This window comes from Eulemur rufifrons, chromosome 8, assembly GCF_041146395.1.
Source record: "Eulemur rufifrons isolate Redbay chromosome 8, OSU_ERuf_1, whole genome shotgun sequence".
In the NCBI taxonomy this organism is placed as follows: domain Eukaryota; kingdom Metazoa; phylum Chordata; class Mammalia; order Primates; family Lemuridae; genus Eulemur; species Eulemur rufifrons.
The window spans coordinates 66,063,277-66,082,146 of record NC_090990.1 but is presented as its reverse complement, the minus strand read 5'-3'; the positions used below and the strand labels follow the sequence as shown (position 1 = coordinate 66,082,146).

Here is an 18,870-nt window from a genome sequence, read left to right as displayed (position 1 = left end):
TTAGAAGTCACACAATGTCACTTCTCCTGCACTGTATTGGTTAGAAGCAAGTCAATAAGGTAAGCACGTGTTCAAAGGGAGGTGACATAGACCCCACTTCTCAATGGGAGGAATGTCAAGGAATTCACAGACAGGTTTAGAACGGCCATAATGTCCCATAAAGGCTATTTATTGGTCATTTCCCCTAAAATAAAGTACTTTGTTTTGAAAAACACTAACTTTAATTATGTTGTTAAATTTCATATTTTATTTTTCAAAGTCTTTAAAAAGTTTATTAAAGGGTAAAAGCATTGATGAAAATAATAAAATATAATAAATACTTTACCTCATAATAATTTTTAAATCCTAAATGACAAAGTGGATTCTGTTGAGAATATTAATTGTAAATCTATATGTGGGAAGAAATAAATCTTTGAGTTTGATGATCTCCCACAAGCAGAAGAAAAAGTGGGAGGAGGGAAAAATCATAAATTTGAAAGCAGGATTTTGTAGGATTGGACAATCATTTGCCCCGTCTTTGATATTGTTTAATAGGATAATTTCTTAATAAGAGGTACAATATTGGTGAAATTTTGTATCTATCACTCTGGTCAACCCAGGAAACTTTTCCAAAACAACAGAAAATAATTTTTTCTGTACAAAATTTTTGGGTTTTATTTTTAGAGATATAGAAGAGATTTTAGTGAACATCAGCTATTTTCCTGTCTGACCAGCACATCTTTCTCTGGAGAACAGCCCCTCTCCCAGTCTACATAATTCTGGTGAGGCTGTCAATTCTGTATTTCCCTTGCCCAGCCACAGAAGCAGGCTCTGACCCAGGCTGGGCAATTAGAGCCCATTTTGAGGCTTGAAATAGTACAGGAGAGACCTCCTTCTGCTTCATCTGGGACCAAGACTCTTTTGGAAGCGTGAGCCCGAAGCGGGTGGCCCGTGGCTGCATTTTCTGCTGCAGGGAGAGTGCCTGCTGAGGATGCAGTCAATTCTGAGGAAAGCAGGGCCCAAAGGCAGAGAGAGAGGCAGTGTTCTGATAATACAGTTTGATCTTTTAGATCTTGTTGTGACAGAAGTCCACCCTCCGACTTCCTGGTCATGAGAGTCAACTGTTTCCCCATTTTGCTAAAGCCACTTTGTGTTGTGTGGTCGCCACTTGCTAGGGACGGGGTCTTGACTATTATCAATTCCAAAACTACAAAAGCAAGATTCAAAGTTTCCCTCTTTAGCAAAAATTGGCACTAGTTACACTATTATTAGGAAGTGTGTAAAACTAGTCCAAAAGAAATGACATGTATTATGTATGGAAGGAAAGCAAAATGAGAAAAAAACCATGCCCGTGGCACACGGTCGATTTTCACCTTAGAGCTAGGTAAGACCCCCGATGAGTAGATTCTGAATTGGGCTTTAGGTGTTGTATGTATATGAAGAACTGCTCAGCAGCTTATTTGTTTATTGCATGGAGGAAAACTTTTGTTTGGTTAGTGATTATTTTCTGAGCCATGGTATAAAAAGGAATGAGGTTATCAACAGATAACTAAGCGACAAAGAAGGACGTTGCTACTTGAATAAAAGGCTTTTTCTGGATCCCTGTTAACCGTGTGATTTATTCACAGAGAACAGTCTCCACCTAACTCAGCTATATGCTTCCTGTCTTTGACTCAGTATTAAGGAAAATAGTAAAAACTTTAATAACAAGTTGGTTGTGGTCATTGAGTGTGTGTTTTTAGCATACTATGTTAAGAAATGGGCAGCAAAGACATGAGTCTTTTCTCCCCACATGACAGTGGTCTGGTTGTTAAAATGAAGACAGTAGTCTGTCTTCATTTCTCATAAGCTAGAGAAATGAAGAATGAGATAAAAAAACATTTTTTTCTTGGCAGTGATAGTGCTAGTAAAGCCATTTCAGTGGTATCTGGTGGCTTGCTCAAAAGCATATGGGTGACAGAATATTTCATTTTCAATCCTCAAGGGAAAGGATCAGGATTTTTTAAGAAGACTGAACTCAGGTAAAAATGGTTTAATTGCTAAGAGTAGGACTCTTAGAATATTGATTTTTTTAATGAATAAAGAAACCAATGCTCTGTTATTAGGCACATTTATTTTTATTTTTGATTAATTATTTTATCATTATAACAATTACAAACAATTCAACAGAGTACAAAAGAGAAATTATGAAATAATCCCAATCCGATACCATCAGGGAGATTATACTCTTTTCTCTGTGCACATATTGAGACAGAAAGGAAAGGAGATGGAGAGATAGGTACATAACTAGATAGCACTAATTTTATAAAAATTATATATACTTTTTAATAGAAGATATTTAATTTAATTTCACTTATATAAAAAATCCGATTTTCCAGAAGAGGAAACTGAAATGAAAGTAAATGTAATTGCATTTAACACAAGAAAAAGAAGTTGAAGTGAAAATGAAAACTGCTGATGTATGTTCTTTCCCCACAAAAGAATTACAAAATCCTAAAAAAAAAATTGAGTGGTTAGAGTCGTTATTTTACTTAACCACATATACTAATTTTAGTCTCTATTAGTTGATTTTCTGCCATAAAAGGTATAGAAGTTAGAAGTCATCTATCTTCTCGCACTTCTTTCCTCACCTTCCAATTTTGTTAGTTTTATCTAAGTTTGTCAAGGTTTAAAGCATTTATGTTTGGTTCTATAATTGTAATTATCACTGTTGCTTATAATTATAACTACATTTAGACAGAGTCAGTGTTTACTATGGGCTTTATATCACTGCTTCTCCATTACAGATCTTTACTTTGATTCATATGTAGGTGGATGTGAAGAACCCACAGGTTTTCTAGTCTCTTCTTTTGGTTATTTAAGGGAGTCTGTCTTGTGCCTTTAAATTAAATGCAAGTTGGCTGGGTATAATACTCTTGGCTCATACTTTCTATTTCCTAGAACTTTATAGCCATTGTCTAACTGTCTCTTGGCATTGAATATTACTGTGGAGACTTCTGAGGCCAGCCTGATTCCCTCCCACCCCATGTCCCCAGGCTTGGGGGTGGCTTGATTTTTATGCAGAAAACTTTAATTGTTGAAATTCAAAACCTTCACCAGAATATGGCTTAGTGTTGAAAGCTCTATGTCAATTTTTCCAAAAACACAGTGTTGTTTCAGCATGTAAATTTAGTTCTTTCATTTTAGGGAAAAGTTTCTACATGACAGATTTGAATGTTTTTTCTATTCCATTCATTAGTTTCTTTATTCAGGAATGCCAGTAGTGGATCATTTTTGTTCTATATCCATTACCATCTCTGAATTTTATTTAATCTCTTTATTTTTTTCCTCTGCATTCATGGCAATCATCTCACTGTAATAAAATTTTTTTCTGAATGTTAGTAAGTCTGTGGCTTCAGCCCTCATTTATCACTGTGTATTTCCATTCTGTGTCCGGCCTGTGGAGATGTTTATCTGGTTGAGCACGATGTATATCCTTAAACATATATAAAAACGTGCTCTATCATTGCTATGTGTTTGGGGAAGGATAACAAAGGGAGGAAAGAAGGATTTATGTGTCTTTAAAGTTTTAGCCTGACCAGAATTCTCTTCTAAGTTTTCAAAGCTGTTCTGTATCTATCTCATTCTTATTCTTAATGATGTTTATTTTGGGTTTTTCTTTCTTTTTCTTTCCTTCAGATTTCCCAGACGCTATCTCTTCCTTCTGGGACCATTTCCTTTTTCCTGGAATACAATTTTAGAGTTCCTTAATGAGAATCTGTTGGTAGGAAGTTGTCTCTTTTTTATTTGAAATGGTCTTTATTTCACCCTTGTTTCTTCTCTTACAGTGATGGCTAGGACCCTTCGGTACAATGCAGAATAGGAGTGGTGATAATGGGGACATCGATCAGTGTCCAGTCAGGAAAACAGAAACCATTCTAGGCATCTCAACTGAGAGGATTTATTAATAGAAGAAATTCGTTACACAGGTGGTGGATGAATGGGGAGCAAACAACTGCACTTCAGATAACAAAAATAAGTACCAGTCACATTATTACTAAGACGTTTATGAGATCAGCTAAAACTAAAGACAAATAGTAGGATGGTGAAGTGACCCAAAGAGGAGCGACAGCAGGGCACTCTATCAGCTCTAGGACTGGGGGTAAAAAGGAGAAGGCAGGGCTCACGGAGCTCAGGAACTGGGGCCACCCCGTGGAACAGGAAGCAGGACACTGACCAGGAGTTGTGACAATGGAGAAGCCCAGGAGAGGGGTCAGAAAGCAGAGTGAGAGGGACAGGGAGAGACACACCCGTTTCTTCTTCCCTCCAGTCTCTTGTCATCATCTCCCACTGGCCAGGCCTAGCTGGATGCCCGAGGGACAGGGTGCCTGGGACTAGAATCCCCCTACTTTGCAATGACACAGTAGCATGCCAGTGTATATAATGCTAAGTAAACAAAATGTAGAACTTCAAAGACATTAGTTCTTTACCTCCTGGTGTCTCATGTACATAAGAAATTGTTTCTTTAATAATTTTTTTTTCTTTTAGAAGCAATTTAGAACTTTATTTCTGAAATCTTAAGAGGAGAGATCTAGATGTGTTTATATGGTTGAAGGTATATGCTTGTTTTCCAGTCCTGCTTGCAATTTATGGGCCATTTGACGAGATGACTTAAGTCGTTCTTCAGCTTACAGATATTTGCTCTGTAAATCTTTATTTCCTTTCCATTTTCTCTGTCTCCTCCTTTTAGAACTATTAGATAATTATCACATCTCTCAAAGTAAAATTTCCATGTTTCTTTACCTTTCATCCATATTTTTCTATCTTTACTTTTTGAATACTCATGCTGAGAGATTTCCTAGACTGTACCTTCTAGATTACTGATCTTCTATCATATCTATTCTTAAATTTATTTTTTCATAATTATTTTTAATCTTTACTGAGATATAATGTACTAATTTAAAATACACAGTTCAGTAAGTTTTGACAAATGTATACAAACAAAAATGCTTTCTGTGTTTATGTTGTTGATTATATCAGTAGTTTGTTCCTTTTCATTGGTGCATAGTATTTCATCATTTGGATGCACTAACATTTATTGATCCATTCACCTGTTGCTGGAAATTGGATTGTTCTCAGTGTGGGGCTGTTATAAAGCTGCTGTGAACATTCATGTCTTTGTGAGGACATGTGTTTTCATTATCTTGTGTAAATACCTGAAAGGGGAATGGCTGATCATTACAGTAAGTGAATGACTAACTTTACAACAAACTCCCAAACTACTTTTCAAAACGGCTGTCCCAGTACATTCCCATTAGCAATGAATGACAGTTCTAGCTGATCTACATCCTCACCAAACACATGGTAATGCCAGGCGTTTACATTTTAGTCATTCTACTGGGTGTGTAGTGGCATTTAATTGTAGTTTTAACAAGCATTTTGCTGACTACAGAATAGGTTCACTAATTACCAATCCCAGAGGAGGATTCCCACTGCATGGAAGATAGCAAAGACCATCACTAGGCCAACCACCAGGAAGAGGAGGCCGAACACTTCCACACACTGCGTCTTGGTAAGACAGAGCATGACCACACACGTTATATGAAGCTGATTCATTACTTACAGATAGTTGAGGGACAAGAAGTCTCAGATCCATTGTGAGCCTGTCCCCCAAGGCTGGAGCAAGCTGCGAGGGGCAGACGGTGTCTCAACTGCACAAGCCCCACCTGCACTGCGGCAGAGGGACCCTGAAAGGTAGTGCGCCTGGGGTTATATACCTCAAGGGGCAACAGGACTCAATGGGCAAGCTTTAAAGGCCACCCTGCTCACAGGGTATGGAAGAACAAAGCCTGGGCTGTTCCAGGTAGTTCTTGCCTAACTTCAGTTGTTACATTCCCTAGGAGGAACGAGAACAAGGTCCAGACTATTTCAGGCAATTCCTCCCTATATCAGGATATTGCATTCTTAGCACATTCTATGGTTATTCTGAGAGTTACATACAGGAAATGTGGGGAAGGAGAAACAGGTCAGTCCAAGGCCACCCAGAGAACTGTCGTGCACTGACAAATAGTGATGTTGAGTATCTTTCAAGGTACTCAGAACTGACATTGTTACAAAATCAAGTTCTGTAACAATGTGCTTGTATGCTCACTGCATGCTAAGTGCCATGCTTTAGGAAAATCTCAGTGTAAGCCTTTGTTCTCTTTGAATTGTGAAAAGATTTTCTCTACTCCCATCTTTTGGATAATCATAGTTTACCTCAAATGACATTATTAAGTGTGGTAGGCAGAATAACGCCTCATCCACTTCCCCCAAGATGCCCGTGTCCTAATCTCCAGGAACTGTGAATGCATTAGGTTATATGGCAAAGGGGACCTGGGGTAGCAGACAGAGTTGAGGTTGCCAATCAGCTGTTCTTAAAAATAGATTAGCCTGGATTATCCAGATGGGCGTAATGTCATAACAAGGGTCTTTAAAAGTGGAACAGGAAGGCAGAGAGGAGGTGAGAGGGCCTGATGCTGCTGGCTTTGAAAATGAAGGGGTGGCACCAGGCGTCAAGCCAGGCAGGTGGCCTCCAGATGCTGGAAAAGGTAAGGGCACAGTCTTCCCCGGAGCCTCCAGAAAGGAATGCAGCCCTGCTGACGCCCCGATTTTAACCCAGTCAGACTCATTTTGGACGTTAGATCTCCAGAGCTGTTAGATAATAAATTTGTATTGTTTTAAGTCCCAAAGTTTGTAGGAATTTGTTAGAGCAGTAATAGAAAACTAATAAGTTAAGGTAATCATTTGCTGAGCATTACCCCTGAATAACTGGCAGGGGATGGGCCAGCTGGGTATTCGCTCTGTTGACCTTTTAGCCCATTCCCACTTTCCTTTTGGTTGTTTCACTATTAGCATCACCATTAAGAGATGGGCAGAGACACTAAACTCCCTGAATCTGGTGTGCTCAATTTTATGTTGTATACTGCTTTGAGAGGAGAGGAAAGCTTGATGCCAAAGATAAGTCTGACTAGGAGTTCGTAGTGGTTTGCGTTACTCACGCTTCCCCTACTCTATCTCATTAGCCACTGTTTTCTGCTTTTATTTCAGGAAATAGAAGATAGCAAGTGCAATTGAGGTCTGTGACCATGCTAATATATGTAGGCAAATATTTTATATTTATATATATTTTATATTTATATATTTAATATATTTTAATAAAATATTTTATTTTATTTAATAAATTATTTTATTTTGTTTAATATATTTTAATTAAATATATTATATATATATATAAATTTGCCTATGGTAAATTTGTTCAGTTTTGGCCAAGTATAAAGCATTTGAAACGAGATCAATGCAAGTTTTTTGCCATGGGAATACATAGCTCTGAGTGTATTCGTTTAAGAATGCCCTGACAAAGCATCCCAGATTGCGTGGCTTAAACAACAGGAACTTATTTTCTCACAGTTCTGGAGGTTAGAAGCCCAAGATCAAGATGTTGGCAGAGTTGGCTTCTTCTGAGGCCTCTTTCCTTGTCTGGTAGGTGGCCATCTTCTCCCTGGGTAGTCACATGGTTCTCCTTTTGTCTGGGTGCTATGTCCTAATCCCTTCATGGACTTCAGTCCTATTGGATTAGGGCCGCCCATGTAATCTCACTGTACCTTAATTACCTCTTTAAAGCCTTAGCTCCAAATACAATCACATGCTGAAGAGGTACTGGGGGTTTGGACTTCAACAGAGAAATTTTGTTCATGACTCAGTCCAGAACAGTGGGTGCAAAGGCTATGAAATAAGCATACAGAAAATCTTCAGCAAAGTGAAAATAAAAATAAGTATTTAACTTCATTTCTAATATTTGTACAGAAGAGAAAATTTAATCAAATAGATTTCAAATGATGGTAGTTCTAGAGTGACGACATGCCCAGATCTGTGTAATTAGCTTCACAAGGAAATGAGAACTCTAATTTATATAAAGCCCTGATAATGATAAAATGAAGCAAGCACTGGTATAAAATTGGTAAGCTCCATGTTATAAAATGCATCAATATTTCTAAATGTTTGCAATAGCAAACAAAATGGTAAGCTATTAAAACAATTATCTAAAATGATTATTTCTTGAGGTAAAGGACAACTTTAGAGATACACACTAATGAACCTGGCTAAAATGGGAAGAGGTAGTAATGTGAAGCTCAAAAGCACTCCTGAAGAAAAAAGAATAAATTCAAAGGTCATTGTTACAATATAAGGATGAGGGCTCTTGTAATATCAAATACTTTAAATATGAATATTTCCAACATTATGTTAGAAGTAATTTGGGCTAATATGAGAAATGAGAAAAGTAGAAACACTTAGAAACTGTGAAATGGACTTAGCAGTTTCTTAGTAAACATCCAGTTTGAGTAGACGGTGGACATTCTTCCCCCTGTCACTCTGCTCCCGTGGCCAAAAAACCAACCCAAATTTAAAAATCTAGGAATTTATTGGCATCTGTGGTATCAGCAGAAAATAAATCAGGAGGTAAGGGCATCAAATAGAATTCAAGACTCAATAAATTGTCTTATCCATTGAAGATACTTTAATTTTGCAGTTATTGATTAATTAAAAAACAGTTGTTTTCAGCATTTCCTAGCTACAGTAGTGCATAGGAAATTCCATTCTAAACAAAGAAGTAATTAATGAAATAACAACACACTTTAACATTTTACATTGATAGGTTACATTTACAAGGTGCTTTCACATACATTATTTCATTTGATTCTTACAACAAGCAGAAAAAACAGTCAGTGGGAAAAAAAATGATTTTTTTTTTTTCAGGTTTACAATGAGTATTTTCAGGCCAATGGGCAGTCAATGCAAGAACATACCAAGAACAAGACAGCAATTCCCATAAGCCACAGTATCTTTTTTGGTAGGTTGACGGTTTAATATCAACTGAGTATTTAGTATCAGTAAATAAGGAAGAAATTAGGACAGACACAAGATTCTCATGATATTCAAAGAATTGTAAGAACACTGTCAGAGATAAGGAGAAAGATGCCCTAAAATATGCTGCCTTACTGAGACTTCAAAGCATGATATTCCTCCAAAATATCGAGAATCTCGTCATAACCTGTGAAAGTCAGAAGGAACCTTTGAAACTGCCTAATCCAACTCTTCCATTTTATAGATAAGAGAACTGAGGCCAGGGTCACATTGATAGTTTTCTGGCCCGAAACTCAGATGTCTTGACTTTCAGTCTAGGGTTCCTTCTTATACAATGCCATCTCTTAATTATTTACTGAGTAAAAAACATATCTTCTGTTCCAAATAATGTAATTTGAGGTTAAATACTGATTTATACTACTTATTTCTTATTCAAGTTTTTATCTTGTTCTTGGCTAAATTGTGGCTGAGATTGGGAATTTTAAAATATTCTAGTTTAGAGTACTTGATTGGTTGGAAATAGACTCCCTTGACACATTTGAAAGCTTGCTCATGTCCTATAAATAGAAAGTAAAATGGAATGGCTGAATAGCCCTCAGTACCAATGTATGCCTAGGGGTCACTACCCAGGGTGGATTCTACAGCTGGGCACTAGTCATTTCATAGAAAAAAATATTTTTAGAATTCATAGAAATCTTTTCAATTACTGAAAACTAAATAGTAATAATCAAATTGTCATCCCCATGATTTATTAAAATAATTTTACAATAATATACAACAAAGCTACCATAGAATTTGTAGCATACATATAGAATACAATGATCAGCATGTTCTTGGGGCTAACTGAAATACAAAAAAATTAAAATATTTTTTACAAATGATGTTTTAAATTTATTAACATGATGATATATCTTTATTACATAAAACTTGCTACAGCAAGAGTATTTCAAATTTTTCTTGCACATTTTAAATATAAGTGGACCAACTAAAATCAGTGTCAGCCTTTATGTGATATTACCATGCAGAAACACTTGACAACCAAAAGACATATAGGTCAGTGGAGAGAACATTTCAGGCAGGATTTTTTGATGTCTTCAAAGGTTTTACAAGGGTATGGTACAGAATGAAAAGAAGTGGTGTCAGTGACCTACCTGCACCGATAAGGAAGCAAATAGAATGATTATATACATTAGGATCAGTTTGATTAAAAACAATTCATTTTATATGCATGTAAATTGATCATAAAAAATGAACGCAGCTTATTTTAAACCATTTTGGTGTGTTGTTTTAAGATAGGTCACTGAGACACAGAGATAAAACCAGTTGGGGAAAATTAAAAGCCAAACAAACAAACAAAAAGCAAAACAACTCGGTTAAGCCATGGATTCTCAACAAACACTGAACCAAGTGTGCAAAAGTGCTTGACATTTCCACCTGACATCAACGTTGTTAAGTCAGTTGGCAAAAAAGTATAGAAGAAAAAACTAAACTCAAATACTAAAATTGTATCTGTATGATCTTACATTCTGTTTACTGAGAGATAAGAAGTTAAAAATTATGACATCTGAAAATATCACACCTCAAAATTACAAGTGCGGCAGTTTTATAAACTTGTCCCCTTTCCTCATTGACAAGGCATGGGGTGAATGCAGAAGTTGCAGTGGTGCCCCTACCTTAGGTTCACAAACATAGTACACCAGAGTAACCAGCTGGGAACAACTTCCTGTGTTCTTAGGGTTACAAAATAAACAGAAAACCCTCACTTTAAATAAGAGTACCTCTACATTGTTTGCAAGAATCAAGCCATTTGACTTAGCAAAGCATTTATCCAAACCAATGTTCTTTTTAGTTTGCTTCTTTTCCTTTAAAAAGTTTATAATGAAGACTATTTGAGACACTTTAAAATTTGTCACTTTGATTAGTTGTGTTCTATTAAAATACTGGCTAAAATCCTTATGGAAGAGTTAAGGTTTAGAAAACTTAGAACTCTTCTCTAACACCTACAGAAATGCTGGTACCAGGTGAGAGAATCTGGGAGATGATCCATATCATGAGTTTATCCTGCTGAGTGAGACACATTTGTCACACTACACAGGCTGGTCACTTCATTACTCAAGGGGAGGATGATGTAAAAGGAGGCGAAGGGAAATAGAACTTTTGATCTATAGTAATCCAAATTGCTGGGTCTAGCTACTCTGTATTAGTCTATCCAAATTTATTGTCAGAATTCCAACAAAGTTACTGTATTTCTTAATTTGCATAAATTTCCTTGGTGATCAGACATGCTATCTTTGAATATTGTCAAGAGTTTTGGCAAAACTGAGTCTGAGCTACCGAAAGTACAAATAATTATTAGAAAGTTTATCAAGCCATTGACCAACAGAAATATTGGAAAGAACTACTAAAAGCAATGCTTATCCTTCCCTTCAAATATCACATAGCCATAACACTGCCTATCTGAAACACTAATAAAATAAAATGGAGCACTGTTTAGAGAAAACTAATGAAATTGAGAAAGGAAGAAATGGCTGTAGGAGAGGAGAAAGACAACCCAAAGAGAAGTAGGAAAGTGGTCTAGTACTGTGTTATGGCACAAACAATGCTTGCTTAGCGGTGCCTTGTTACATAGGTGGATGCAGAGTGCATACACGGATGATGGCAATAAAGACCTCACTCAGTCGTTGGAATGAAGGAACTAGGTAACTGCTTCAACAAGGACGGTCTCAGCTCCACCTTATCTCTCAACAGAGAGCAAAGATTGAGTGTGAGCTCTGATGTCATCTTATTGTTCCTCCCTAAAATTCACCAAATTCTTTTGCACATTTTTCTGTTATAGAGACACGGATATCTTCTTCTTCATAGTCATCAAAGTTGCTGGTATCTCCAGAGCCTCTGAACTTTGGTATGAATGGAGCTTCAACCTGTAATTGAGACAGAAAAATAAGAAAAAGGAAAAACTCCTGAGAGTTTTCAAAACTCTAAGGAAAATAAATTCCCATTGTTACTACATGGTGGCATCCTTAAATGCCATTAAGTCCCTGAATTATAATATAATAGCATTAGAAGAAGCTGCAACAAACAGTAGGTCTGCAATTAATCTCCACATTTTCATTCAAGATATAGTACAGGACAAGAAAATATTTAAGAATTTCCTAGGATCATTAACTATTGGTATCAAAATGCTGGCTCCTAAGGTTACAGAACTCCAGTTTTTCCTTTATTAGTTCTTCATTTCTAAGGCCTGATATTCTCTATCCTGTTTTTAAAAATTATTTTCTCTTGAAGTTACAGATAAATCTTGACTCACTTTTAATCACCTTCCTTTTTTACTTCCCAAGTTTATTTTGTTTAAAATATCTGGTCATCAAAACTTTCTGGGAAGTTGGAAGGAAATATATCTCTCTTAGAATTATAGAATTATTAAATCCTAAACATTTTTCTCCTTTGATCCTAAAAGTAAAAGGTCTGGCCACCATGTAGAATATGATCCTTTATAAAGATCACATGGGGTACTGAATGCATTTGAAGAAAATATTTTAAAGGCTGAAAAAATAATATCACAATTTGCACAGCATTTACAGAATTTACAAACAATGACACAGTTTCCTTTCTTCCTCAATTCAACACTGTGAGGAAGGCAGGGCAGATATTCTTACTCCCATTTTACAGATTAAGACAGAGTTGATCAAATTCAGATGACTAATATGTGGCTAAAGCAGGTTCCATACTCATGATTCTCCACGTCCACTCCAGAGCTCTTTGTACTATCTATACCAGTAGTCTCCAAAGCCTTTCGATTTATATCCCTTTTAGTAAAACATTTTCTAGTATATATCACCAATATATGTACAGTTACTTATTTATAAATCATTTGTATACATGACTATGCTAATATAAGATATATACACAAATAAGATCTTTAAAAAGAATAAGGAAAAAATAAGTATGAATGGCAATTCTAATATTATCCTTTTGTTTGCTAGCTGGTTGCCTTGTGTGCCCTGCTTCGGGGACTGCTGTTGTGCACTACCCAGAAGAATGAGCTAAGAAGACAATTGCCTCATGTCTAGTCAGGCAGCAATTTAGAATCACACATCACATCAACCATCTGTAGAGAATGATTGTACAGTTTGAGTTGTCCAGGCCACTTCTTTTTTCTGCTTTTTTTCCTTTCTGCTAGATGCATTTGGCTATTGCTTTGTTCATGAACACTGAGTCAGAGAATAAAGAAGACTATGAAAGCCGTTCACATTTACTATCATATTTGTACTGCTGTGTGTAGTTATTATAACTGGAAGATGCATAGCAAATAGGACATCACCAAGATATATAATCATCAGCCTGACCAAAGTCAAAGTGAAGGAGAAAATCCTACAAGCTGCATGATGAAAGCAACAAGTCTACTTACAAAGGAAAACCCATCAGACTAACAGCAGACCTCTCAGTAGAGTCCTTTTAAGCCAGAAGGGATTGGGGTCCCATATTTAGTCTTCTTAAACAGAATAATTGCTAGCCAAGAATTTTGTATCCCACAAAACTAAGTTTCATAAATGAAAGAGAAATAAAGTCTTTCTCAGACAAGCAAACACTAAGGGAATTTGCCACCACTAGACTTGTCCTAGAGGGAATGCTTAAAAGTAGTCTAGACATGGAAAAGAACAATCCATACCTACCAATATAAAAACACCCAAAAGGTAAAACTCACAATTCTTATAAAACAGTAACACAAGGGAGAAAACAAAGCAACTAGATATCATTCAACATGATGAACAGAATACTATCTCACATATCAATACTAACATTGAATGTAAATGGCCTTAATGCTCCATTTAAAATATATAGATAGGCTGAATGGATGAAAAATACACTCCAAGTATTTGCTATCTCCAAGAAACCCATCTAATTAATAAGGATACTCATTGACTCAAGGTAAAGGGATGGAAAAAAATATTCCACATGAAGGGAAACCAAAAGTGAGCAGCAGTAGCTATTCTCATATAAGACAAAAAAGACTTTAAATCAATAATGGTAAAGAAAGACTAAGACAGTCAACAAGAAGATATAACAATCCTAAATATATATGCACTTAATACAGGAGCTCCCAGATTCATAAATCAAATATTATAAGATCAAAGCAAAGAAATAAAAAGCAACATCTTAATTACTGGTGACTTCTACACTTTAATGACAGAACTGGACAGATCATCAAGGCAGAAGATCAACAAAGAAACACTGGACTTAAACGGGACTCTATAACAAATGGACCTAACAGACATCTATAGAACATTCTACCCCAAAACTTCAGAATATACATTCTTTTCATCAGACATGGGACATTTTCCAAGAAAGATTATATGTTATCCCATAAAATAAGTCTCAGCAAATTCAGAAAAATCAAAATCATTCCATGTGCCTTCTCAGATCACAGTGGAATAACAATAGGAATCAACTATAAGAGGAACTCAAAAATTTATACAAAGTCATGGAAATTAAACAACCTGTTGCTGAACAATCCTTGCATCAGTGATGAAATTAAGATAGAAATCAAAAGATTTTTCAAACTGAATAACAATCATGACACAGTATCCAAAATCTATGGGATAAAAAGCAGTATTAAGTGGGAAATTCATAGCCTTAAATGCTTATTTCGAAAAGAAAGATCATAAATTAACAATGTAATGTCACAACTTAAGGAACTAGAAAAAGAAGAAAACCAAACCCAAAGCTAGCAGAAAAAAAGAAATAACAAAGCTCAGAGCAGAACTAAACAAAACGGAAACCAACCAAAAAAATAATACAAAGGATCAATAAAACAAAAAGTTGGTTCTTTGAAAAAATAAACAAAATTGGTAGACCTCTAGCTAGATTAACCAGGAATACAGAGAAAGGACCCAAAGAAACTCAATCAGAAATGAAAAAGGAGACATTACAACTCATACCACAGAATATAAAATATCATCCATCAATAGTATGAAAATCTCTATGCACACAAACTAGAAAACAGAGGAAATGGATAAATTCCTGGAAACACACAACCTCCCCAAACGGAATCAGGGGAAAAAAACCCCCCAAAACAGAAATCTTGAACCAATAACAAGCCTAGAGATTAAAGCAATAATAAAAAATCTATCAACAAAAAAGCTCCCCACACCAGATGGATCCACAGCTGAATTCTACTAGAACTACAAAGAAGAACTGGTACCTATCCCACAGAAATTATTCCATAATATCAAGAAAAGGGAATCCTCCCTAACTCATTCTATGAGTCCAGTATCACCTTAATATCAAAGCCAGAAAAGGACACAAAAACAACAACAGAAAAGAAAACTAAAGACCAATATTCTTCACAAACATACATGCAAAAATACTCAACAAAATACTAGCAAACCAAATTCAACAGCACATATAAAAGATAATTCACCATGATCAAGTGAGTTTCATCCCAGGGATGAAAGTATAGTTTAACAAACACAAATCAAAAAATTTGATTTACCACATAAACAGAAGCAAAAACAACACATGTTCACCTCAATAGATGCAGAAAAAGCACTCAGTAAAATCCAGCACCCTTTCATGATAAAAAACATCAACAAACTAGGCTTAGAAGAAACATACCTTAAAATTATAAAAGCCATGGATAACAAACCCACAGCCAACATCTTACTGAGTGGGGAAGAGTTGAAAGCATTTCCCCTAAGAACTGGAACAAGACAAGGGAGCCCACTGTGACCACTTCTATTCAACATAGCACTGGAAGTCCTAGCCAGAGCAATTCAGCAAGAGAAAGAAAGGGTCAGACAACATGAGGTCAAACTATCCTTGTCTGCTAATTATATAATCTTGCATCTAGAAAACTCCAAAGACTCCATCAAAATACTTCTAGAATTGGTAAATTCAGCAATGTCTCAGGTTACAAAGTCAATGTACACAGATCAGTAATATTTCTATATACTAATAACAGTCAAGTTGAGAATCAAATAAAAGACTCAATACTATTTGCAATAGCTACAAAGAAAATAAAATACCTGGAATATATTTAACCAAGGTGATGAAAGATCTGCAAGAAGAACTACAAAACACCAATGAAAGAAATGAGATGTCACACACAAAAAAGGAAAATCCATGCTTATGGATTGGTAGAATCAACATCATTAAAAAGTCCATATTGCCCAAAGTGACTTACAGATTCAATGAAATCCCCACCAAAATACCAATGTTATATTTCACAGATCTAGAAAAATAATTTTATGCTTCATTTGGTGTCAAAAAAAGAGCCTGAATAGCCAAAGCAATCTTAAGCAAAACAATCAAACAAACAAACCAAACCAAACCAAAACAAAACAAAACAAAAAACCCTAATTTGGAGGCATCATATTATCTGACTTCAAATCCTACTGCAAGGTTGTAGTAACCAAAACCAGAATGGTACTGGTATAAAAGTAGAGACATAGATCAATGGAACAGAATAGAGAACTCAGAAAGAAAACCATTTACCTACAACCAGCTGATCTTCAACAAAGCAGACAACAATATACATTGGGGAAAAGAGGTCCTATTCAACAAATGGTGCTGGGAAAATTGGATAGCCATATGTAGAAGAATGAAACAGAACCGCTATCTCTTGCCATACACAAAAATTAACTCAATATGGATAAAATACTTAAATGTAAGGCATGAAACCATAAAAATTCTAGAATAAAATGTAGAAAAAATTCTCTAGACATTGGCCTAGGTGAAGAATTTATGACTAAGACCCAAAGGAAAACATAGCAATAACAAAATAAATAAATAAATAAATGGGACTTAATTCAATTAAAAAGCTCTGTAGAGCAAAGGAAATAATCAACAGAGTAAACAGACAATCTATGGAACTGGAGAAAATATTCACAAATTATACATCTGACAAAGGACTAATATCCGGAATCTACAAAGAACTCAAATGAATCAGCAAGGAAAAAACAAACAACCCCACTCAAAAGTGGGCACAAGACATGAACAGAAGTTTTCCAAAAGAAGATAGACAAATGGACCACAAACATACGAAAAAATGCTCAACATCACTAATTATCAGGAAAATGCAAATTAAAACCACAGTGAGATACCACCTTTCCCTTGTCAGAATGGCCATATTAAAAAGTTAAAAAATAAATGCTGATGGAGATATAGACATAAAGAAAGGCTTATACACTATTGGTGGGACTGCAAATTAGTACAATCAAATATTTGAATTTTAGGTTTTCCAGAAGGTGAAGAGATGGGCAAAGGCATAGAAAAGCTATTTAACAAAATAATGGCTGAAAATTACCCAAGTCTTTCAAGAGATTTAGACATCCAGATACAGGAAGCTCAAAGATTCCCAAATAGATACAACCCAAAAATCTCTTCTACAAGGCACAGTATAGTCAAACTATCAAAAGTCAAAGAGAAAGAGAAAATTCTAAAAACAGCAAAAGTGTCAAGTCACATATAAGAAAACCCTCATAGGACTATCAGTGGATTTGTCAGCAGAAACCTTACAGGCCAGGAGTGAATGGGATGATATATTAAAAAATGCTGGAATAAAAAAATAAGCAAAACTATCAGCCAAGAAAATTATACCCAGCAAAGCTATGCCATAAAAATGAAGGAGAAATAAAGTCCCAGACAAATAAAAATAGAGGGAATTCATCACCACTAGACTGGCTCAACAAGAAATGTTTAAGGGAATCCTACATGTGGAAGTGAAAGAACAACATCTACCATTATGAAAACACATGAAAGTATAAAACTTGCTGGTACAGCAGACACACAAATGAGAAAGACAAAGGACACAAACATTAGTACTACAGAAAACCATAAACCTACAATGATAAAAATATGAGGGAAAGAAAGAAACAAAGGTTATACAAAAGAACCAGAAAACAATTGACAAAATGACAGGAATAAGCCCTCACCTATCAATAATAACCTTGAATATAAAGAGATAAAATTACCCACTAAAACTATATAGCATGGCTAAATGGATTAAAAAACACACACGACTCAACTATATGCTGCCTATAAGAAACTCACTGCACCTACAAAGACACGTGTAGACTGAAAGCGAAGGGATGGAAAAAATATTCCACACAAATGAAAACCAAAAGCAAGCAAGAACAGGTATATCTATATCAGATAAAACAGACTTTAAGTCAAAAACAGTATAAAGACACAAAGAAAGTCATTACATAATCATACAAGGATCAATTCAGCAAGAGAATATAACAAAACACTGATGAAAGAAATTAAAAAGGATCCAAACAAATGGAAAGACATCCCAGGGTCATGGATCAGAAGAATTAATATTGTTAAAATGACCATACTGTCCAAAGCAATTTACAGATCCAATGCAATTTCTATTAAAATACCAATAACATTCTTTACACATATAGATAAGACAATCCTAAAATTTGTATGGAAGCACAAAAGAACCCAAATAGCCAAAGCAATCCTGAGCAAAAAGAACAAAGGTGAAGGTATATTACTACCTGACTTCAAAATATACTAAAAAGCTAAAGTTACCAAAACAGCATGGTATTTGTATAAAAGCAGACCCATAGACCAGTGGAATAGAATAGAAAACCCAGAAGTAAATCCATGTATTACAGCCAACTAATTTTTGACAAAGGCGCCAATGGAGAAAAGACACCCTCTTCAATAAATGGTGCTGGGAAAATCAGATATTCATATGTAAAGGAATGAAACTAGATCCCTTTCACCATATGCCAGAATCTACTCAAAATGGATTAAGGACATAAGACCCCAAACTATAAAACTGCTGGAAGAAAATATAGGGAATATGATCCAGGACTTTGATCTAGGCAAAGATTTTATGGCTAAGTTTTCAAAAGCACAGGCAACAAAAGCAAATATAGACAGATGGAATTATATTAAACTAAAAAGCTTCTGGACAACAAAGTATTGCTACTGGTCAGCTGGTGTTCCTCTATTTTATTACGGTGGTACACTAACACTAGAGATTAACTTGGT

At 35.6% G+C, this 18,870-nt stretch overlaps 1 protein-coding gene across 9 annotated transcripts in view; it reads right to left on the bottom strand.

Annotated features, from left to right (window-relative positions):
* Positions 1 to 8,492: 8,492 nt before the first annotated feature.
* The window catches only part of PRKACB (protein kinase cAMP-activated catalytic subunit beta), a 125,522-nt gene continuing 115,144 nt past the window's right edge, over positions 8,493 to 18,870 (bottom strand). For all 9 annotated transcript variants that reach the window (XM_069478124.1, XM_069478121.1, XM_069478122.1 and 6 more), the window contains one exon: positions 8,493 to 11,783. In XM_069478124.1, the coding sequence (XP_069334225.1) occupies positions 11,658 to 11,783 (126 nt within the window). In that variant the 3' untranslated portion in view covers positions 8,493 to 11,657. The remainder of the gene's footprint in view (positions 11,784 to 18,870) is intronic.